At 38.1% G+C, this 23,989-nt stretch overlaps 2 protein-coding genes across 2 annotated transcripts; both read left to right on the top strand.

Annotated features, from left to right (window-relative positions):
- The first annotated feature begins 314 nt into the window (after positions 1-314).
- Positions 315-1,256, top strand: LOC117030745 (olfactory receptor 52H1). The gene has a single exon (XM_033120966.1). The coding sequence runs from the start codon at positions 315-317 to the stop codon at positions 1,254-1,256; it is 942 nt and encodes a 313-aa protein (XP_032976857.1).
- Positions 1,257-22,742: 21,486 nt separating this feature from the next.
- On the top strand, positions 22,743-23,693 carry LOC117030744 (olfactory receptor 52D1-like). Its single transcript, XM_033120965.1, has one exon. The coding sequence runs from the start codon at positions 22,743-22,745 to the stop codon at positions 23,691-23,693; it is 951 nt and encodes a 316-aa protein (XP_032976856.1).
- Positions 23,694-23,989: the final 296 nt, after the last annotated feature.

The following is a 23,989-nucleotide window of genomic DNA, read 5'->3' as shown; positions in this document are numbered from 1 at the left end:
AAGGGACCTAGGCTTAATCATATGAAATTGCTTACCCACAAAATAACCATTTCCTGTGATTCATTAAGAATTATATAACATATAAAGAAATGAAGGGCTAATGGCAAAGAAAAGGGGCAATAACAAGACAATTTTATAGCTGCCAGCTCATCTAGGGGACAGGAGGTACTCCTCCTGTAGGAACACTGAATGTGACAATTGCAGTCCTCAACCATGTGCAGCACCAGCATAGAATTGTTATCTTTCATAGCCCGTTCTGACAGCTGATTTGTCCTCAGGGCTTAAAAACCAGTGGATCCCAGACTGAAGAGACTATGTATAACTTGAGTTGTTACAACCCCAGTTCCTTTATCCTTGTTGGAATACCTGGCCTGGAGAAGTTCCACATCTGGATTGGGATTCCCTTTTGTGTCATCTATGTTGTGGCTATTGTGGGCAATTGCATCCTTCTCTACCTCATTGCAGTTGAGCGCAGCCTCCATGAACCCATGTTTTTCTTCCTTTCTATGCTGGCTAACACAGACCTCATCCTGTCGACTACCACAGTGCCTAAACTGCTCAGTAACCTGTGGCATGGCTCCCAGGAAATAACCTTCTCTGGTTGTCTCACCCAGATGTTCTTCCTTCACTTCAGCTTTGTAGTGGACTCAGCCATTCTATTGGCCATGGCATTTGATCGCTATGTGGCCATCTGCTTCCCTTTGAGATACACCAACATCCTGACTCCACAGGTGATCATCAAGCTGGTGGCAAGCATTGTTGTAAGGAGCTTCTCTGTTATCCTGCCAGATGTTTTTCTGCTCAAACGGTTACCTTTCTGTGGGACACGTATCATCCCACACACATACTGTGAACATATAGGGGTTGCTCGCCTTTCCTCTGCTGACATCTCCATCAACATCTGGTACGGATTTGCTGTGCCTCTCATGACTGTCATCTCAGATGTGATCTTTATTGCTGTTTCCTACACCTTCATCCTCCATGCTGTCTTTCAACTCTCGTCCCAGGGTGCCCGCCAAAAGGCCCTCAGCACCTGCGGCTCTCATGTCTGTGTTATTCTCATGTTTTACACACCTGCCTTCTTCTCCATCCTGGCTCATCGCTTTGGGCACAGTGTCCCTCGAAATGTGCTCATCCTGTTTGCCAACCTCTATGTGACCATTCCTCCTGCTCTAAATCCCATTGTTTATGGAGTGAAAACCAAGCAGATCCAGGACAGATTTATCCTCCTTTTCTCTTTGAAGAAGACACAATGAGTGGGGAGAGCTACTGAAGGAGAAATTTCGGTAAAATTGGTTAGGTTAAATTTTATATAACACAAGAAGACGTAAAAATAAAGCTGTAACTCCTACTAATTTTAGAGTTCTACGCAAGTGTAAAGTCTAGGCAGGAGTGAGAGGGGAGAAAGAAAATCTTCAAGACTTATAGAAAATCAAGGGCTTTCTTGCTTTAGTTTTCTCACCACTTGTATGAAGAAGGTAATGATGGGTATAGAAGAGCACTAAGACTAAAGTTTACATCTTTCCTATTGCGAACTTTGAGATAGTTGAAGGTTAGATATTTCCTACCATGCAACTCATCCCTGCGTTTCTCAGTTTCTGAATTAAAGGAAAAGCTTCCTGCTTTCCCTCATTAAGCAGCTATCAATTCTCTTTACTACAACTATCAAACTTACTGCTTCACACTTCAGTCCTGATTCTGCACATTCTTAATCCCTCATCCTATGTCCTTTATTTGCTTTACTTTTCCCCTATCTATCTCAGATGACATACATTTGATTATCTTTTGTGTCTATTTTCAGTTGTGTGCTCCAAGAAAGTTTCACTACCCTTGGTCCATATTTTACAAGTATATATTTAATTAAAAAATAATTATGAGAGAATAATATTAGTTCATTCATTTCACAGACGAGGAAACTGAGACTTATAAAGATTACAGAAAGACAACTAGCAGATTTAGGATCCAAACCCAGGCTTGTCTGGTTCTGAATTCTTTATTCAATTGCTTCCTGACTTGCAAACTTCTCAAACTTTATTTCTCCAAAACTGACCTGGAAGCTCACTAATTTCCTCTATGGAAAGGAAAAGGAAACAGTGCTTTTCCTTTTCTGCCTTCCTTTAAGGTAAGTGACACCAACCACAAACATTAATTCCAAAGCCAGAAACCTGTGGCTGTCCTGACTTATCCTAAGTCACCCTCCAACAAAATTAATTGAATAACAATGTTTGAGTTGAATATTTGATTTGGAGGTTCTAATAAGTCATTCCAGTAGATAAATACATCACATTTTCACCTTTATATTGGCCATCAAGCTGATCTGGGCCAGCTTTTATCTGTCTCTCAGAGAGTATTTGAAAGTCATCTTTTTAAAGGAGTTCCAACGCTGTTCTACTCTATAAAAAACAGCAGGATCATTTTATAATTTACGTGATTGTGTTACTTTGTGCCTTGAAACTCTTCCGTAATTCCATTGTCCTCAAGATCATACACAAGTACTGTCCTTAGGATCACTGCAGGGAATGGAAAACTTAAAGGAAAGGAGCAATCTTCCATGAGACTCAAAGCCTAGGACTTAATTTATGTTTACTTATACTTCATTTACATTCATTTTCACTTCATTTGCACTTCCCTGACTCTTTGAGCAAGGAATTGCAGAAGGGATAGTCTTCTTTTGGGTTGTCCTACTCAGTGTTCTGTTATTTTATAAAAAATAAAACTTGGGGTTGGTAGAGCATGTATTGGGTAGAGTTGGATGGGAGCCAGCCCTGTTCCTCTTAATAAACTGTCCCAGGATAAAAACATCTATTTCCTAAAATCTCCACTGGTAAAGAAGTCATACATTTAATCAAGATGAACATATTATATTACTTGGGAGTAAGAAGTAAAGCTTAGCAGGGTGCTTACATTTTGTAGGCATTGGTGATTTGCTATACCCAAGCATGTGTGGGTTGGACCCACACACTATGCAGCAGAAGGCAATCGTAAACCACTGCTGCATTTTCTTTTCTCATTCTCTTTTTCATCTTTCTTACCATGAAAACTCTCTGATGAGACTATTCACTCATTCATAGAGTTGCCAGGAGTTGGAGCTGACTGGAAACCAGGTAGCAACAAGAAGTAAGGAGTAAAATTGGCATAATGAGATAAGATCCTGTGTGTGTGTGTGTGTGTGTGTTGATATTTTCTTTGATGTCTGTAATGTCCTTTAAGCAGTTCAGAAAAGGCACATGCAGGTGCTGCTTTACTCATGCCACTATTCTAAACTGTCATATTTATTTGCTTATGTATTTATCTATCCACACCTATAATATGAGCGCCTTGACAGTAGAAGCTTAGTCCTAGGCATCTTCTCATACCCTGTCTTACCTGACACACTATGTGTTCTCAATAAAGGTTTCATGCATATTCAAACTTCATCATAAGTCTCTTCTTCCATCCCTAACTTTTCTATCCCTAACTTTTCCTTTCTTCCTTCTCTATCCAGCTTAGATTCCATAGTATATTATTTCAGTCGTGTCTTATTTATCCTAAACTCAACTGTCTCTTCTACATACTCAATCGAAAAAAAATTCAAGAACTTAATGAAGGTAGCCCTGTATTTTGGGGGAGGTGGAGAAAATGATCCCAGGGGGCTGACTGATACTGCTGTTAACAAATTAAGAAAGTACCTCACCATACTCGCTGAGTTTCGCTTCCCAAATACATAAAGTTTCTTTTTTCTCTTCCACTTATGACTTCTCTTTATATTTTGCTTGGCAATTCCTGTTTAGCTTCAATAAAAAATCCTTCCTCAGATATTTCTTATTTAATCTTGTACATTAAGATTAGTACCTCATACATATTTTTATTGCACTTTTTATTTCAAATGTACTTTTTGTTTTCAAACTTATCTCCACCTTAATAAGGTGATTGCTTGTATACTTAGTGGTTTAATGTCTATGCCCTCCCTTATGTCATCGAGGACCAGGCTAGCGTCTGCCTTGCCTACCATTGCATTTCTATCACCTAGTTCATAATGGGCATGCAATAAATATTTTTTGAACACAAGGGTTGAAACAAATGAGTTTAATTAATAAATAAAATCTGTATTTTGCATGGTTGGATTTGTAACAATCTAATCAGAGAGAAAATTATGGAAAGTCATGGAGACTTATTTTCTCTACATTAGGGTAATAGTTGTTTCCCCACTAATTCTTCAGAATTCTTCTTTAAATTAAAAATTTCCAAGTTATTATTCTCTTTTCATAGATGAAAAAACTGATTTCCAGAGCAGTTAAGTATTTTGTTAGAGCACAAAGGAAGGGAATGTGTGGAATAAGGATAAATCCCAGATTTTTGGCCACTAAACATTGAAGATAGACCTCCTCGTTGGACCAGTGGGAGGTTGCACAGAGGGTTTTCCTGTTGGAAGGATGAGACTGTACTCAGGATGGCTACCTATGATTTTAGACCTACATGTATTTGTGTTAGAGATTTGCCCCACACAAATAGAGTACTACTCTGTACTCTAAATAGTGGACTGAACACAAAGTTAATGATGATTCACCGCTGAGGGAAGATGGAGAGAACTGCCAGGAAGACTGAACATTGAGGTAAGTATCTGAAAAGAAAGGCCACTTCACATCTGGGGGGGATGGCAGTCACAGTGAGAAATGTCTCTAGGGTTTTGTTAACTAAGGCTAGAAGCTGATTCCTTTATTTCAATAGACATTTATTGATTATCCACTATGAAATAAGCTCTGCCAGGGATTCAGGGAAATAATGAAACAGTTCTTGTACAGTAAGTTTTAAGAGTTCTAGGCTGGGCCTGGAGACATGGCAGAGCTGACTCTTGACAGAGGTTTTTGTTTGTTTGTTTGTTTGTTAATCAAATGACTGATCAAGCTAGATCAAGACCCAGCTGAGACTCATATATGCTACCACCCTTGATTCCACAATTCCCAAGCCACCACTAATGAGCAGAGTTGTAAATTTCTAAACTAGAAAAGTGTTAATTTTGTTAAATACTGTCTCATGCCCTAAACTGATGGGGTCATGGGGCCACAGGATCTGAAGCCCACATGTCTCCCTGGTTCAGAGTCTCTCTGTTCTAACTTGTCTCTAATCCCTGGAGAAGACAAGGGAAGTGCTTTTCTGCTCCATTCCTCCAGGCTTTGTGTTTATTTTTCCCTACTCTGAGCATGATCCTATGTCTGTCCCTTTGGTTCCTGTGTCTGTCCTTACTAATCCCAGGACTGCTTCTTTTGTTCTTCAGTTTGTTTTTGCCCGCTGTGTTTCTGCATTTTCTGGTCATTACCCAGCTTTTGCAAAAGATTTCCAGGACCCGGACCTCCAAGTTAAAAGCCTGTGGCGAGCAGTGTACAACTATTAGGGGGGAAAGTCAATAGGGAGCAAAGCTGATAAGAAATGGGACTGATGGAGTGGAGAGAGGAAGGTGGGAAAAGAGTGGGTTCTAGGAAATTGGAAAGGCCAAGATTAAAACTCTGAATATAGAATTTAGATCTGACATTCGTTGGATATTGTTTAGGAAAGCTTAGTGTGTACTAGACATGAAGGGAAGTTAGCTAGAGGAAGAGAGAGAATGGACTAAGCTAAAGAAACATCTAAGATCAAATGTAGGTGGACAAGAATTTAGACAAGAGAATTTCCAGAAGCTGAAAGTCAAATAGGGGGTGACACATTTAGTGAACTAAAGTTATCTTCCGTTTTACAGGGAAGAGGGATGTATGGTCTCTTCCACTTTGATATTCTCATCTGGGGTCTGGTGTTAGTTAAGATAATACTTCTTTAAGACTGGACAAAGGAAATCATTAAAGGTCTTTAAAGTGCCATCTAAAAACTAGATGCCAATAATGCAATGGGGTGTGATTAAATAGACAACCAGGAGTTGTATGCAAATTCTTCAGTTATGAACTGTGCCAGCAAAAGAGCTATAGATGTGGATACTATTCATATAACCAGGTAATACGTCTTCAAGTTAACATCCACTTGCTTACTTTAGTAAATAAATGGGCATATTTTGAATAATCTTTAAAATTATTCTCTAAAAACGGGACAAAATAGAAGCCAAGAAAACAAAACAGAACAAAACAAACTTGACTGAAAGCCCATGGAGATGGAAGAGTTTGCTGACGTTTCAACATCTTGCACTATTTCTTTTCCATTACCCCTCTATCAATTGACAAGTCCTACCAATTCTGTCTTCTTATATGTCTGAAGTGAATTTATTAATCTCTTCTATTATGTTAATTTCAGACTGCCATTATCTACCTCACTACAATAATTATCATGCTCTGTTGCTTGTTTACAGAACAAGTTCCCATCCCAACTGGGCACATATAGAGACTTAAAAAATATTGTTTAAATTAGTGAGTATATTTAGGTTTTACAAAATAGTTATAACAGCCTTAAAATAAACTTAGAAAATGTTCAGTTTTCTTGTATGTTCAGAAATAAATTGTATCCTACATGAATTATTTGCTCTTTAGAAATAAAGAAGTTTATTGGATTAAATTGTCTACTGTAGGCACCATTTGGAGGGAGGGAGTTGGATGCACCTGTGGAACTTCTAATTAAAGATGGCAGCCATAGGATAACTAGTTTCAAGGTTGAGGAAGAAGAATATTTTCAAAATTATAAATTTCAGAATCTTAAACACAGTAATCACAGTTAAAGTCATGGCATGGCATTTAGGGATATTACTCATGTTGAGTTTGTCAACCTAGAAAGCAGTAGACATGGACAGAGCATCACAGAATTCCAACACTCAAGAACAGGTAGAAAGAAAATGAGTGACTACTGAAGTTGGAGGAAAAGATTTGTGTATCATGTCACAGAATAGAAGAGTTTAGGAAGAAATGCTCAACTGTTTCAATGAAATCTCACAAGAGTGAGTCATGATCTAGATTAGACCAGGTCCAGAATGCCATTGCATAATGTTGCTGGGAGACTGGGCCCTGTAAACTTGGTGTGGTAGACTGTAGTTTCAAAGATGGCCACAAGAATATATTCCATCTTTCATGCTTTTCTGCAGTATGAATTTGTTATTCCCACATCAACAGTTGGAGACTAATTCTACTTCTAATCTGGGCTGGTCTTAGGAATTCTTTGACAAAGAGTTCAGTGGAAGTGACATAAAAATCTTTGCAGATTCCACCTAGGTCTGTTGAAATGCTTGATCTTGGTATGCTCCCTATTGGAACCCAGCTACTGTACTATGAGAATCCCATGGAGAAGCCATGTCTAATTATTCTGGTTAATGTCCCCAATTGAGATCCCAGCCAACAGTCAGCAACAACTGCCAGTTAGGTCAGTAATACATCTTGACCATCCAGTTCAGTTGAGACTTTAGATATCTGTAGCTTCAACTGACATTTCACTGCAATACATAAGACTCAAAGCGAGAACTACCCAATGGATGTAAATCAAGCCATAGAACCATGAAAAGTAATAATAACTTGCTGTTTAAAGCCAATAAATTTGGGGATGGTTAGTTATAGTGATAGGTAAATAATGCAGAAATTGGTAATAGGAAGTGGGGTGTTAGTATAACTAAAACCTAAAACGTGTAGTATTATCTTTGGAATAAGGCAGCAGGCAGAAGCTAAAAGGGCCTTGAGGAGGCTGTTGATGAAGGCTTGAAAGGCAGTAAGGAAATTATCATTGAAGGCTGGAGAAAAAGGTATGAGTTGCAGAAAGTTTGGCAATACCATAGCTTACAGTAATATGGAAAACAGAAAATATACCTAATTAACCGATGCATTTGGACAAGGAGATTTTGAAGCAGAATGTTGAAAGTACCAACATTATTTTTATGCCACATATGATAAAGTACAGATACAGAGATATGAGCTAAAAGTGAAATTATTTGTTGTTCAAAACGAATTTAGAGTAAATAAAAGGAGTCACGGTTATATGGGTTGAAATAAAAAAATTGACTTCCACCCCACCTCAGCCTCTCCAAATGACAAAAGACTCTCAAAAGAAAGAAAAAACTGGGCTCAAGGTACAATATAATTTCTATGGTGAGGCTGTAAGACCCTTTGATAAGAATAGAAAACTATTTAAGGGTTTACTTAATAAATCTTTTCAATTAGAAAAAGAAGCTTCTAATAATCTTAAGGATATTTTTCCAGATAACCATAACTCCCAGCCAAAATCATACAGAAGACCATCTGAAAGATATCTGTGGATGTGCCTTTTGTCTGACAGTGTAAACCCCAAAAGATTCATATAGAACTCACAGTTTTTAAGAGAAATGTACGACGCAAGCACCATCAGCTTGGACTAAATGGAACAGTTAGTGTAAAATGAACAGAGGGCTTTGGGTCTTCAACTTCGTTAGGCAGGAAGCAGGCTGAGAAAGGTATTAAGATGTAAATAGAGATGATTTCGCTTTGAAAAGCAAATATGACATAGAATATAGAGCCAGTTGCCCAGAAGTTGTAGTTAAGAGCCATGGAGAATCGTTCCCAGGGAGCAGGAATGGTTCCTTATCAAAAAACTGGTGACATATCTCTGGCTGGATTTTTATAATCTTCAATGGACCAGTTAGTGACTATAATATGGCTCTCTCAATATTTTACATATGACTATAAATTGTAGTTATTCTATCTCTGTATCACCATTGTATGTTGGTTATATTTCTTGGCTGGTTATATTTCTTGGTTATGTTTCTATATTTCTTGGCTGATTTCTTTCTCGTTTCTTTACTACACAGATCTTCAAATTGAGAGGAACCACATTCAAGGAGTTGTATTCAAGGAATTGAATACAAGGAGCCCTACTGACACTTTGTCTTGATTTAGAGGTTGTGATCCTGGACTTTGAACTAATCCCATGATGGGAATGAGACTTTGGGATCTTAGGGAAAAGATGAATTTACTTTGCATGTAGGTGAATATATACATTACTGGTCACAAGGTGGTCACAAAGTGGACTGTTACAGGGTTTTTTTTTCCCCCCAAAAGATGGCCAAAAAAAGATCTTGCATCCCATATATTTTTCTGCAATATGATCTTGCCACTCCTACAGAAAGTGCAGTCTAATTCCACTCCCCTTTTATCTGGGAAAGCCTTAGCAATTTTTTGAGAAAAGAATACAATAGATGTGACATTTCAGGATATTCAAGGCTAGATTATAAAACGCTTACATATTCCTCATTGGTGTCTTTGGACGTTTGATTTTTTTTCCTTGTATAAATGTCAGTTGTTTTATTTATTTAAAATAACTTATATGCTCAAGCAAGGAACTGCAATTTAAATAACAATATATATTTTTTTAAATTTATTGCGGTGACAATTGTTAGTAAAATTACATAGATTTCAGGTGTACAATTCTGTATCACACCATCTATAAATTCCATTGTGTGTTCACCACTCAGAATCAGTTCTCCTTCCATCACCACATATTTGATCCCCCTTACCCTCATCTCCCACCCCTCACCCCCCTTACCCTCTGGTAATCACTAAACTATTGTCTGTGTCTATGAGTTTTTGTTTCTCATTTGTTTGTCTTCTTCTTTTGTTGTTTTTGGTTTATATACCACATATCAGTGAAATCATATGGTTCTCTGCTTTTTCTGTCTGACTTATTTTGCTTAGCATTATACTCTCAAGATCTATCCATGTTGTCACAAATGTTCTCGTATAGTCTTTTCTTACCGCCAAATAGTATTCCATTGTGTATATATGCCACAACTTCTTTATCAATTCATCTATTGAAGGACATTTTGGTTGTTTCCTTGTCTTGGCCACCATAAACAAATCTACAATGAACATTGGAGGGACGTTTGATTTTTTTTGTTGCTGTCTCTAGAACTCAGCTGCCCTACTGTGAGTTTTCCAGGCCAAATGGAGAGTTTGTGTGTTTGACATCCTGGCCAGGCTCCTAGTTAATAGCCAGAACCAATTGCATCAATTTCAGTTAAGCTTATATGACTACAGCTCCATCCAAAATCTGTTGCAGCCACATGAGAGACCCCAAATGACAACTACCCAACTGATCGCAGTAAATCTGCATAATCATAAGAGATAATAACAAATTGTTTTAAACCACTATATTTTGGGGGTAGTTTTGTTATGCAATAGTCAATAACTGGAACAATTTGATTTTCTATACTCTATGTTTTTTCTAGAAGATCTTGATCATCTTACCCAATCTTCTTAATTCCTTGGAAATACCTTAGAATTTGTATCAATAATAAATTGATCTTATTACCTTATTATCTTTACACATTTCTTCATTTTTCTCATTTCTTTTTTTTCCTTACTAACATTAATTTATGGTTCATTCTTAGAATTACTGTTTAATAAAAATTCTCTCTTTCTCTCTCCCTCCCTCTCTTCCTAATACAAACGCACATACACTATGTGTATACACATATGTGCGTGCACACACACACACACACACACACACACTTGATTGTTATTTTTCAGCATCTCTCTCTAAATTCAACTCTCCACTCACTTTGTGCTTGCAGCCATGGGATAAAAGTTGTAAATGTGCTGACACCTTGTTTTAAATTTAGGACTGCTAAACTCAAGAATATTTTTAGTTAGACGACATACAATTTGAGAATAAAAGGGGAAACTACTAGTAATGTCACTTAGACAACAAATATAAATTGGGACTTTCCTGAGCATATTGGGATATATGGCCACCTACCTACCTTTTGTGTTTCATGGCAATTATATTACATTTCTCTTTCCATTTTCTCTCACACTCTTTAAATGATTATTTTATACCTTCTTTTATCTCCTCAAACCTCCAATATTTTCTTTGCTATCGTCATTCTCTGTTATAGATGACCTTGCTTTTACCTGCCTGGAAACAGAGGCTAAAAGGAGAAAATCTCTACAGACATCCACAACTACTGTGCTTCCCTGAAAATGGTCTTATATTAATTTTTGCTCCATTAGGGCTTGTTTTCAGGGGACGTCTTAGTTTTTCATGTACAAAATTTATACTTATTCAAATACAGTCATGTCATCTTCTTCTGGAACATCGTCATAACATACTAAATGCATCTGTCTGGCTCAGATCTTAACTGGGGATTATTTTGGGGGTAGGTTTTATTCTCGGGGAAAGACAGTACACCTACTCACCTATCTACAACCACACTTTTATTTGTGTTTTCACTCTGGTTACTATGGATGCCAAGGTCAAACTCTCCACTTGTGCACTAAGTTTCATTGTGTAAGCCTACTTAAAGCAATCATCTCAACAGTTCTCTCATTCTTAAATTATCAAATTTCGTTCTATATTGGATCTTTCTCCATCAGTATAGAAACTTGATGGTATTTCTCTAACCTTAAAATTCTTTTTTGACTGCAGTTCCCTTCCAGTTATTACCCCAATTCTCTACTTCCCTTTGCAGCACAACACCTTGTGAGACTTGTCTATGTTTACTAGTTCTAATACTTCTCACCCATTTTGACTTTAACTCACTCCTATTTGAATTTCACATTACCACTGCACAATGCTGTCCTTGTCAAGGTCAATAATGACTGCAGTTGCTAAAACTAGTGGTCTCAGTCCTCTTATTTCTTGACTTATCACCAATACTTTATATAGTTACCATTTCCTCCTGTTTGAGTCACTTCCTTCCCTTGGCTTCAGTGGTTTTCCTTCTATCTCGAAAGTACTCCTTACTTGTGTCTTTCACTAGTACTTCCTCATGGTATAGTCTTTATTAGGGATTAGTTTTTGGTGCTCTTTAAATAATTCACCTTTTTAAAAATCTCATTTAACATCATAGCTTTAAATATCATTATGATGCTGATTAACAAATGTGTATCTCCAGTGTGGACCTTTTCTCTCAAGTTTTGACTCTTGCCTTAAAGCCCTATTCACACTTGTGACCCCTTCTCCTCCCTTAAGAAATGGCCAAACTTTAAGAGAAGACCCTGACATGAATGATTTTTCTCCCCAGAGATCTCATTTGCAAATTCACCTCTACTTTTAACAGCTGAGGCTACCCACAGCCTCTCTGGGCCAAAAATTCTTGAGAGGGTGGAGATAAGTGGGACCGAATCTCAGATCTAGGAACTATTCTACTTGGGCTGGATCAAGATTTTTCTGGTGCTGTTGACCACCGAGGCTGGGGTGAGTGTTGAACGAATGCAATGGACAGAAAATTAAGACTAAGGACAGATATTCAAAGCCAGGAGCAGAGGTAGGGGGAAAATAGAGAGAGATGGCAATCATACAAAGATATTGAGATCAGGCGTATTCAGGGTAGTATGCCCGTAAACGTTGCTGGCTGCCATACACCTGAAACTAATATAATATTGAATGTCAACTGTAATTAAAAAATTAAAATAAAATAATTTAAAAAATAAAAACTAAATAAGATATTAATGTCCTTGACTATTTCAGATCTCATCTCAGATTATCCCTTGAATTCTATTATAGGAGATACAGTTCCTTGAATCCCTGAGGTATTTGGGTAGCCTTATTACATACAAAATTTTTCATCAGTAAGTTCTTATTGTCTGTGCACTTGAATCCTTTCTACTGCAGTTAGAGATTTTATTCTCTTGCTGTTTTCCTTATGGTTTCAAGACAAGCCAGTCAGATAGATCTCTAGGAACAGCCTTTCTTAAAGTAATGATGTCAGAATTTATTGACAATAACTGCATCTTATTCTCACTTATATCGTGATGCCAGCCAGACAAATGTAAAGCTATATATATTTGCTAGATGGTAACCTTGTTCTTGAGAACCTAGGACCTTCACAGTGTCACTAAAGAGACTAGAGGATCAGAAAACTCATTTGATTTCCAGTTGCCCCAGTGTCTGAGTAGAGCTCGTACCCTCCAAATATAATTCCCTAATTCTCTCCTGTAATTTCACATGCAGAAAACTTGGAAGCCCACAAAGCTTGGAATCCTTACTTCAGCATTCCCAGGTTCTTTTCTAGGGCAAAATCAGGTGACTGACTAATTAAACAGCCTAATAGAAGTTTTTTCCTTTAACAGAAATAAGATGCACATTTTTTTCATTCTTTCTCTTTCTTAGTGGCAGCACATAATGTGCTCATTCCTTTTATATTGAAGAAGCCAAATATCACAATTGTTTCTTGGTCCCAAAAATGATTAGGGAGCCTCAATGACATTGGTATAGTGATGGGATTGAGGTAATTGAGGAAACATTCCATCTCATGTCTTGTGAGATTCCATCTAACCCAGCTAACTGAGGACCGGTCTTAAATATCCCTGAAAATAGTTTTTGATTTAAAAGAGGGTGAAACCCTCAGTGCCCTCACCATGGGATTACAGACTCAAGAGAGGCCAATATGATTTTCAGTTTGAGGAACTAAATGATGTTTCCTCATTTGAAAGGTACATGGTGAGGGAGTACATGGTAAAACCAATGGACGGAGAGATATGCAAAATCATGAAAAATAGCACTGAGGATCATAATGAATGTTTATTAAATCAAAGAGAATGTAATATGCACTTTATCTGATTTTTCTCAATCTCTGAAAACTCCTATGAAGTATTATTATCTCTATATTAGAAAACTCAGGACAGAGGGGAAAAAAACAATTGCTTGAGGTAATACAGTTAGCAAGTAACTGCACTCAGATAAAATTTTGAAGGCAGGGACCTGAATCTTGGCTCTCTGATCTCTTATTTTACAGACTGGATCACATAAGGAGGTGATGATTCTGGGAGCTGAGTTGTACAAGAGATGTTTGAGGCATTTCAGGAAGACTCTTATTTTGAGACTGAATTTCATTTCCTTGGGAGGATTTTTCTGACTCTGTGTTATATGCTGTTGAGTAGACTCTGATGCCTGGTGACTCCATGAATGACTGATGTCCATGATATCCTGTCCTCAACAGCCCTACTCAGCTCCTGTAGACTCATGCCTATAGCTTTTTTTATGAAGTCAATCCATCTCTGAGTAGGTACTGATTTGTGTAACTTTTCTTCATAGCATATATCAGTGTAACATTTTAACACATATGTTGAAGATTATTTAATTAATTGTCTTTTCATTAGAAAACCTTAATATATCATGGAACATGCCTGTTCTTATTCTTTAGTATATGTCAAATATCTAGAAGAATGCCTGGCACATAGTAGACTCTCAATAACTTTTTTAACAAAGCAAATAAAAGAGAAGCCTTAGAAAGGATATTAGTGTTCATAAAATAAAAGCCTAAGATATTGATGAGGAATCCTGCCTGCTTGATGTGGATTCTGTTTACAGACATTGACTTAATGAAAGGAAAACATTCTCAGAATCAGAGGGTCTAAAGTTGAGAATGGCTGCCTCAAAAATGCACATATTTTTGCCACTAGATTTGTATAAACAATTGCCACTTGACCACTTTTCAAGGTATCACATTTAGGAGACAAGCACTATATAATTATTGCACTATATACATGTTTTGTGATGTATGTGCCAACTAGATGCAAAGATTATAATCCACTGATTTATCTATTATTTAAAAATCTCTGGCCTTTCCAGGATAGAAGTAAAAAATATTTACACTTTTCCAAGATGGATATCAATATGTTTATAATCACTCTTTTTCTTCTGTGATAACTTGATTTTTGAGTCTTTAAGGATATGAAAAATTACAGAATTGGCAGTAAATTCTATTATTTGGCTTTAAAATTCAAACAAAATAATAATTTCATTAGCAACTAAAACTTATAATAACATTACTGCCTGTATAATTTTTAGCTATAGTAACTGTTAACATATAGTAGCAAACTTGCAGTAGTGCATGCGAAATGCATACAGTATGGTAATTAATAAAAAAAAAGTTGGTCTTTTAATAATTTAGTTGCAGATGAATAGGGGATTGAAGGAAGTATATTCTTTTTAATTCTTACAGAACTTTTAAAAATTTTTATTAAATTTATTGGGGTGACATTGGTTAGTAAAATTATATAGGTTTCATGTGCACAATTCTGTAATACATCATCTATATATTGTATTGTGTGTTCACCACCCAGAGTCAGTTCTTCTTCCATCACCGTATATTTGACCCCCGTCACCCGCTTCTACCACCTCACTTTCCCCTCACCCTCTGGTAACCACTAAACTGTTGTCTGTGTCTATGAGTTTTTATTTGTTTGTTTGTCTTGTTCACATGTTGTTTTCAGTTTTATATCCCACATATGAGTGAAATCATATGGTTCTCGACTTTTTCTGTCTGACTTATTTCACTTAGAATAATATCAAGATCCATCCATGTTTTCACAAATGGCAGTATTTCATCTTTTCTTATGGCTGAGTACTATTCTATTGTGTTTATGTACCATATCTTCTTTATCCAATCATCAATGAGGGAAATTTTTGTTGTTTCCATGTCTTGACCACCATCAGTAATACTGCAATGACCATAGGGGTACCTATATCTTTATGTTTATGATAAATGTTTTCAGATATTTTTTGAGTAGATACCCAGAAGAGGGATTACTGGATTGTATGGTAATTCTAATCTTAATTTTTTGAGGAAACTCCATAGTGTTTTCCATAGTGGCTGTACTAATAATTTACATTCCCACCAGCAGTGTATGTGGATTCCACTTTCCCCACAACCTCCCCAACACTTGTTATTTCTTGTCTTATTGATAATAGCCATTGTAACAGGTGTGAAGTATATCTCATTGTGGTTTTTATTTTCATTTCTCTGATGATTAGTGAAGTTGAACATTTTTTCATGTGCATTTCTCTAATGACTAGTGGATTTGGTCATATATATATATATATATATATATATATATATATATATATATATAAAATCTTGGCCATTTAAATGTCTGTTCAGGTCTTCTGACCATTTTTTAATTGGATTGTTTGTTTTTTTGGTGTTGAGTTATATGAGTTCTTTATATATTTTAGATATTAGCTACCTATCAGGGATGATGTTTTCAAATATCTTCTCTCATTTGGTTGGTTAACTCTTTGTTCTGTTGGTGATTTATTTTGCTGTGTAGAAGCTTTTTACTTTAATATAGTGCCATTCATTTATTTTTGCTTTTTCTTCCCTTGCCTTTGAGGTTACATTCATAAAATCCTCTTTAAACACATGGTCCATAAGTTTAGTTCCTATGCTTTCTTCTATGCAATTTATTTTTTCAGGTTTTATATTTAGGTTTTATCCATTTTTTAATTAATGTTGGTACATGATGACAGATAACAGTCTAGTTTCATTCTTTTGCATGTAGCTTTTCAGTTTTCCCTGCACCATTTATTGAAGAGGATTTTTTTATTTTATTAGTTTCAGGTGTACAAAACAACGTAATAGTTAGACATTTAAACCCCTCATAAAGTGATAACACCCCCCCAAGCTACTACCCCTCTGACATTGTATATACCTGGTACAATACCATTGATTATCTTCCCTATGTTGTACTCTACATCCTGTGACCATCTATACTTATATATTTAGTTATACATAGTTGACATTCAATTTTATTCTACTTCAGCTTCAGGTGTATAGTGCATTGGACACAATCTACGAAGTGATCCCCCTGATAAGTCCAGTGGCCATCTGACATCTTACATGGTCTTTACAACTGTTGATTATATTCCCCATACTGTGTTAACTAACAATTTGTATTTCTTAATACCTTCACCTTTTTCACCCTGCCCCCAACCCCATTCCCATCTATCACCTTGATAGATCTAGTGCATATCTGGCACCATACCTAGTTATTACAATATTATTGACTATATTCTTTATGCTACCCTACATCCCCATGACTACTGTGTAACAATTAATTTGTACTTCTTAATCCCTCCCGTTTTCACCCATTCTTAATCCCCCTCCCATCTTAAAGAACTCCCTCTAAGATTCCTTGTAATACTGGTTTGGTGGTGATGAACTCTTTTAGCTTTTTCTTGTCTGGGAAGCTCATTATCTGTCCTTCAATTTTAAATGACAGCTTTGCTGGGTAGAGTAATCTTGGTTGTATGTCATTGTTTTTCAACACTTGGAATATTTCATTCCACTCCTTTCTTGCCTTCAAAGTTTCTATTGAGAACTTAGCTGCCAGTCTTATGGAGGCTCCCTTGTAGGTAACTAACTACTTTTCTCTTGCTGCTTTTGAGATTCTTTCTTTGTCTTTAACTTCTGGCATTTTAATTATGGTGTATCTTGGTGTGGGCCTCGTTGGGTTCATCTTGTTTAGGACTCTCTCCACTTCCTGGACTTGTATGTCTATTTCCTTTGCTAGGTTAGGGAAGTTTTCTATTATTTCTTCAAATAGGTTTTCACATAGGTTTCATATAGGATTTCAAATAGGTTTCCTTGCTCTCTCTCTTCTCCTTCTGTTACCCTTATAATGCGAATGTTGGTATGCTTGATATTGTCCCAGAGACCCCTTAAACTCTCCTCAGTTTTTTGGATTCTTTTTTCTTTTTGCTATTCTGGTTGGGTGTTTTCTGCTATCTTATTTTCTACATCGCTGGTTGGATCTTCTGCTTCATCTAATCTACTGTTGATTCCCTGTAATATATTTTTCATTTCCATTATTGTATCTTTTATTTCTAACTGGTTCTTTTTCATGGTTTCCATCTCCATTTTTATGCTTCCTATCTCTTTGTTGAAATTATCCATGAGATGATTGAGAATTCTTATTACCAGTGTTTGGAACTCTGCATCTGATAGATTGCTTATCTCCATTTTGCTTAGTTCTTTTCCTGGAGCTTTGTTCTATTCTTTTATTTGGGACATGTTTCTTTGTCTTCCCATTTTGGCTGCCTCCCAATGTTTGTTTCTATGTATTAGGTAGGTAGGGATGGATGTCTTCTGGTCCTAGTAGAGTGGACTTATGTAGTAGGTGTGCTGTGGGGTTCAGTAGTATAGTCTTTCTGGTCACCTGAGCCATGCACTCCAGGTGTGTCCCTTCTGTGGGTTGTGTGTGCCCTCCTCTTGTCATTGAGCCTTGGTTGATAATTGCACATCAATGGAAGGGACTGACTCAGGCTCCCTGGTTGTGAGGACTGGCCTTGACTACAGTGGAAGAGTTGTTAAGCAGGGGCTGATCCTACAGAGCAGGGTCTGCCTCAGCAGGACTCTGGTGCCTGACCAGTTCACCCCTTGGGTGTATTGTACTTGGAGGTTGCTGGGTAATGCTCCAGCTCATTTTGAAGGTGGTCTTGGGGGTGCCAGCCTTCAGGTCCACCTTGGAGGATCGGCTGTAGGTCAAGTTCAACCACAGCCTGTGTCCCACCCAGGGCCACCTGACAGGAGCCACAAAGAAATCTGGAGATGGCTGCCACCCGTACTGTGCTTGGAAATACCCTGAGAGGCCAAGCCTTGAACCAAGGCTGGCTGCTGCTAGTGCCATGCTTAGGGCTGCTCAGCCAGAGGTACAGGAAACCCTCAAGCCAAATGCTGCTTGTCTGGGTTTCATGAATTTTTGAGAGACCCTAGGAAAGTCTGCAGCTTGAGCCAAAACAGGAGGTCTGCACAAAAAAGCCACTGGAAGTGGCCTGGGTGTGCCCAAAATTTGGGTGGGGTGGGGTCTTGAATTGCCATGGTGTGGCAAACAAACAGTGGAGACTCAGATATGGTGGCCACTTCTGTCCACACAGAGAGAAGGGGGAGAGCTCAGCAAAGAAACAATGGCTTCTGCCAGCTCCTCCATCCAGGAGAAAGCTGCCTCTCCAGCCTGAATCAGAAGCCAGACAACTCACTTCCCCACTGTATGTGCTTGCCATCTCTCCAGCCACTGCCCTAGTGCTGGAGCTCAGAGCAAGTGATTCTGTTGGTGGCTAAGTCTCTGCACAGTCCCTTTAAGAGGAGCACCTGAGAGTGCAGACACCCTCAGTCTCACTCAGTCACAATCTCTGCTGGTTTTCACAACCAGAAATTATGGGGACTTCTCTCTCCGGCACTGGAACCCTGGGCTGGGGTGGGGCTGGGATCTCACACTCCTCTGGGGGATGGGAGGTACCTCCACAGCCGTAATATCCCTCCTGATCTTTAATGATCACATGCAGGTGTGGGCCTAGCCCGTTCTGCATCTCTACCCTTCCTACCAGTCTGGAGGTGGCTTCTTCTGCAAGTCCGTATTTGAAAGGCTTCAGCTCAGCTTGATTTTAAGTGAGTCTCAATAATGGTTGTTTTGTAGAGTAGTTGTAATTTTGGTGTGGTTGTGAGAGAAGCTAAACACAGCTTACCTACTGCGCCATCTTGGTTGTCTGAAGAGGCTTTTACAGAACTTTTTAGATCCTATCTTAGGTGTTTCCACATTCTAAAATTTGTTTTAGGTGAGAATGATTGGATGAATTTAATGTTGCTGTCCTTTCTAAACATGAGGGTGTCTGAGTCCCAAAGACTGAACTTCAATAAGATAAGAATGATGATTCTGACTTCCTCTACAGGGATCTCTCAAGGTAAGATGGCTCCAAAGAAAAATGGTTCTTTCTCTTTGTTTTTAATTTCCTAGTGGCATAATTTTAAATCCACAGGCTAGTCACTCCAAGAAACATACTCAGATTTAACTCATCACTAAGCCCCCACATCTCTTCCTTTCTTATTCTATTCCCATAGTATGCTTCATCTTGAAGTTTTCTTGGAGTACACACCTGTGTGTCTCCTGGCCTGACTGGTCATGTCAAGTTTCATGCTTTAAAGTAGACAACACAGACCAAGGCAGATATGTTTTATAATCAAACTAATGCATGTGGCCAATCAAGAAAAAAGACAGAAATGTATTATATAGATAGATTAGATTGGATTAGATTAGATGAGAAATGCATTAAGGAGTTTATAAGGAGCACCTCTTGGAGTAGATAGAGTGAAAAGAACATGGTGGACATTGTAGATCTAGTGAGAGAATATCTTGTTTGATCCATAAGGAAGGCTCCCAAGAAGAAACACTTTTCAACCATGGCCACTTACCCAAATTTGTTTAAAAAAATACTTTTAATTGCAGTATTCAATCCTTTATCCATTTTCCTGTTAAACATTGTTTGTTACCCTAAGTTATATAAGGCATTGAGAAAGAAAAAAATGAGATGCAAAAATTTCATAGTGTAATGGGCAAGAGGCATTCATATACATAATTATAAAACAAGTTTATATTTCCTAAGGAGGGTATGCTGAAGAGGTATGGTTCCTGCACCACAGTAGAAGGATCATATTAATAGATAGGCTTCATAGAGAAGGATATACCCACTTAGGTTTTAAATAACTGTTAGCAGCTTGACCAGTGACCAAATGGCAAGAGCCAAAAAAAAAAAAAAAAAAGCACCATATGAAATTGTATGCAAGTGTGATAAAACATGCTTTTGGATATTTCCAAAATTAGATATGACTTGGATATGGATGGAACAGTAAGCATGTGGTAGAATGTGGTAGTAAATAATGCTAGATAGGTGAACAAGATCAAGAAGACCTTTGTATGCCATTGTCTCAAGATTTTAGTAGGTTGGTGCAGCCACTGTGGAAACAGTATGGATATACTTCAAAATATTGAAAAATGGAGCTACCTTATGACCCAGCAATTCCATTCGTGGATATCGATTCAAAGAAATCCAAAACACTAATTTGAAAAAAATATATGCACCCCTATGTTTATTGCAGCACTATTCACAATAGCCAAGATATGGAAACAACTGAAATGCCCATTGATAGATGATTGTATAAAGAAACTGTGGTACATTTATACAATGGACTACTACTTGGCCATAAAACAGAAAGAATTCTTACCATTTTCAGCAACAGGGATGGACCTAGAGAATATTATGCTAAGTGAAATAAGTCAGACTGAGAAAGACAATTACCATATGATCTCACTTACATGTGGAATCTAAAAAACAGAATAAATGAGCAAACTATACAGAAACAGACTTAGAGATACAGAGGAAAAATTGGTGGCTGCTAGGTGGGAGGGGGGTGGGGATGGGGGAGAAGGTGAAAGGATTAGAAAGTACAAATTAGTAGTCATAATATAGTCAAGGGGATATGAAACACAGTTTGGGGAATATAATCAATAATGTAAAGATTATGTAGGGTATCCGATGGGCACTGGACTTACAAGGGGGATTACTTCATAGACTGCGTAGATGCCTGACCAATACGCTATACATTTGAAACTGAAGTAGAATAATATTGAATGTCAACTATAATTAAATACACACACACACACACACACACACACACGAAGTTTGTGAACAATTAAGTTCACAAACTCATCCTAGAAAAAGTGCTACATACCTCATTGCTGAATATCACTACAGTCACCTTCGAAGTACTCCCCCTGGGAAGCTATATACTGATGCCAGCACCTAGTCCACCCTTCAAAGCAGTTTTGGAACTCTTTTTCTGGAATGGCCATCAGAGCTGTCGTCGTATTACTCTTGATGTCCTGAATGTCATCAAAATGTCTTCCTTTCAATATTCCCTTTATCTTCAGGTAAAGAAAGAAGTCATTGGGGGCCAGATCAGGTGAGTGGGGAGGGTGTTTCAATACATTTATTTGTTACTAGCTAAAAACTCCCTCACAGACAGTGCCGTGTGAGCTGGTGCATTGTCGTGATGCAAGAACCATGAATTGTTGGCAAAAAGTTTAGGTTGTCTAACTTTTTCATGCAGCCTTTCAGCACTTCCAAATAGTAAACTTGGTTGTGGAGTACAGCATCGTGAAGATAGTCAATGGTACTGTAACAGCCATATACTGTGTTAGAAGGGTAGTAGATTGGGACGGGGGGAGGGTGTTATCACTTTGTGAAGGGTGTAAATGTCTATTACATTGCTTTGTACACATGAAACTAAAAAAAAAAGAAGATCTTATCAGGAAACAGATTGCATGCTCAAATTAGGTAATTTGAGTACAGTGTAATACAGAAACCATTATCAAAGATGTGAGTCAGCACAGGGAAATCACAAGTGCTTGTGAAGCCTCTGGGCTAGTGATAGCAGACAATGTTACAAAACTTGGATTCAAGGGTAAAGTGGAGGATATGGTTTCCAGTGGACCTAGAGCCAGAGAAAGCTGTTTCCAGAGAAATGCAGTCATCTTGCAACAATTCTGCTGGAAAGGAGCTGAAGGAGTAAATCTCTGACCTCCTTCCAATCTCCTGTTGATGTTTCCTTTGCCAAATCCATCCAGGAGTGAGAGGGTAGGGGAGTCTGTTGATGTAATTCAGTGTTGCAGGGCCTAGAACATGATGGAAAGTGGTGGAGAGTAGACTAGAAGAGGTTAATGCAAGATAACTTGCATAGCATATCCTAAGAAAGGTTATATTTGTATTTTAGCCAACTATATTCACATGCTGTTTCCCCGAAAATAAGACCGGGTCTTATATTAATTTTTGCTCCAAAAGACACATTAGGGCTTATTTTCAGGGGATGTCTTGTACAACAATCTACATTTATTCAAATACAGTCATGTCATCCTCTTGTAGAACATTGTCATAACGTACTAAATGCATCCATTTGGCTGACGATTTTAACTGGGTCTTATTTTCGGGGTAGGTCTTACTTTCAGGGAATCATGGTGTTAGAATATTTAGGCAACAATGTAGAGGCTCCAGTGGAAGATGGAAATCCTGAAAGTGGGCATATTAGTTAAAAGCTATTTCAACAACCCAGGCCAAAAAAAAAAAAAAAATGAGGAAGGCATGAATTGTAGTAGAATTGTTGGGACAGAAAGGCAAGAAATTGAATGGGTATGTAGGAAGAATAAATGACATCAACAGTGACTTTCTTTCATTTTCTAACCACTTTTAGGAAGAGAAAACCTTCTGTTCTCTGTATCATTATGCTCTCTGCATCTGTTCCCAATGACACTGCCTTCCATCCTCCCACATTTGTTCTACTTGGAATCCCTGGGATGCAAGACCAGCACGTTTGGGTTGCCATTCCCTTTTGCTCCATGTATATCCTTGCTCTGGTTGGCAATGGTGCCATCCTCTACATCATCATGACGGATAGAGCTCTACATGAGCCAATGTACCTCTTTCTGTGTCTACTTTCCATCACTGACCTGGTACTCTGTTCAACCACATTGCCCAAGATGCTAACAATCTTCTGGCTTAGGTCCCACATAATTTCCTACCATGGCTGCCTTACCCAGATGTTTTTTGTTCACACTGTCTTTAGCACAGAGTCAGCTGTTCTACTGGCCATGGCTTTTGACCGCTATGTGGCTGTCTGCCGTCCACTTCATTATACATCCATCCTCAATGCCATGATGATTGGGAAGATTGGTCTGGCATGTGTAGTCCGTGGCCTTATTTTTGTTTTTCCTTTTGTCATCCTCATCGAGCGCTTACCCTTCTGTGGACATCACATCATCCCCCACACCTACTGTGAGCACATGGGCATTGCCAAGCTGGCATGTGCCAGTATCAAGCCCAACACCATTTATGGTCTCACTGTGGCACTTTCAGTCACTGGCATGGATGTAGTCCTCATCGCCACCTCGTACGGCTTGATCCTGCGGGCTGTGCTGCGTCTGCCATCAAAGGATGCCCAATTCCGAGCATTTAGCACTTGTGGAGCCCACATCTGTGTGATTCTTGTCTTCTATATTCCTGCCTTTTTTTCCTTTTTCGTCCACCGCTTTGGCCATCAAGTACTTCCTCGTGTTCACATTATACTTGCGAATCTCTATCTCCTCGTCCCCCCTGTTCTCAATCCCCTGGTCTATGGTATTAATACCAAACAGATACGCCTGAGAATAGTTAGTTTTTTTATGCGGAGGAGGTAGCTATACTCTCTGTGTACCCCAAAGACCAAGGGAAAAAGTTATAATTAATCTCACACTTCCTCCAGCATCTCTTTACCTTGAACTAGAGGTTGCTGGTTCTGCTAATCCTAGCCAGCCAGTATCATGTGTTATCTGAGTTTTTGAAGTATTTAGAACAACTTATCTATACCTCCTCAATCAACAGAATGTCATCTTCCTGTAAACTAGCATATGCCCTGTTAATGGGCCTGTCGGTCTTGAATCTTGCTAGGGAAAGGTAAGGAAGTGATGAAGTACATTTGAAAGTACGAACAAAC

This window comes from Rhinolophus ferrumequinum, chromosome 11 (assembly GCF_004115265.2).
Source record: "Rhinolophus ferrumequinum isolate MPI-CBG mRhiFer1 chromosome 11, mRhiFer1_v1.p, whole genome shotgun sequence".
Lineage (NCBI taxonomy): Eukaryota > Metazoa > Chordata > Mammalia > Chiroptera > Rhinolophidae > Rhinolophus > Rhinolophus ferrumequinum.
This window is presented reverse-complemented; position numbering and strand designations above follow the sequence as displayed.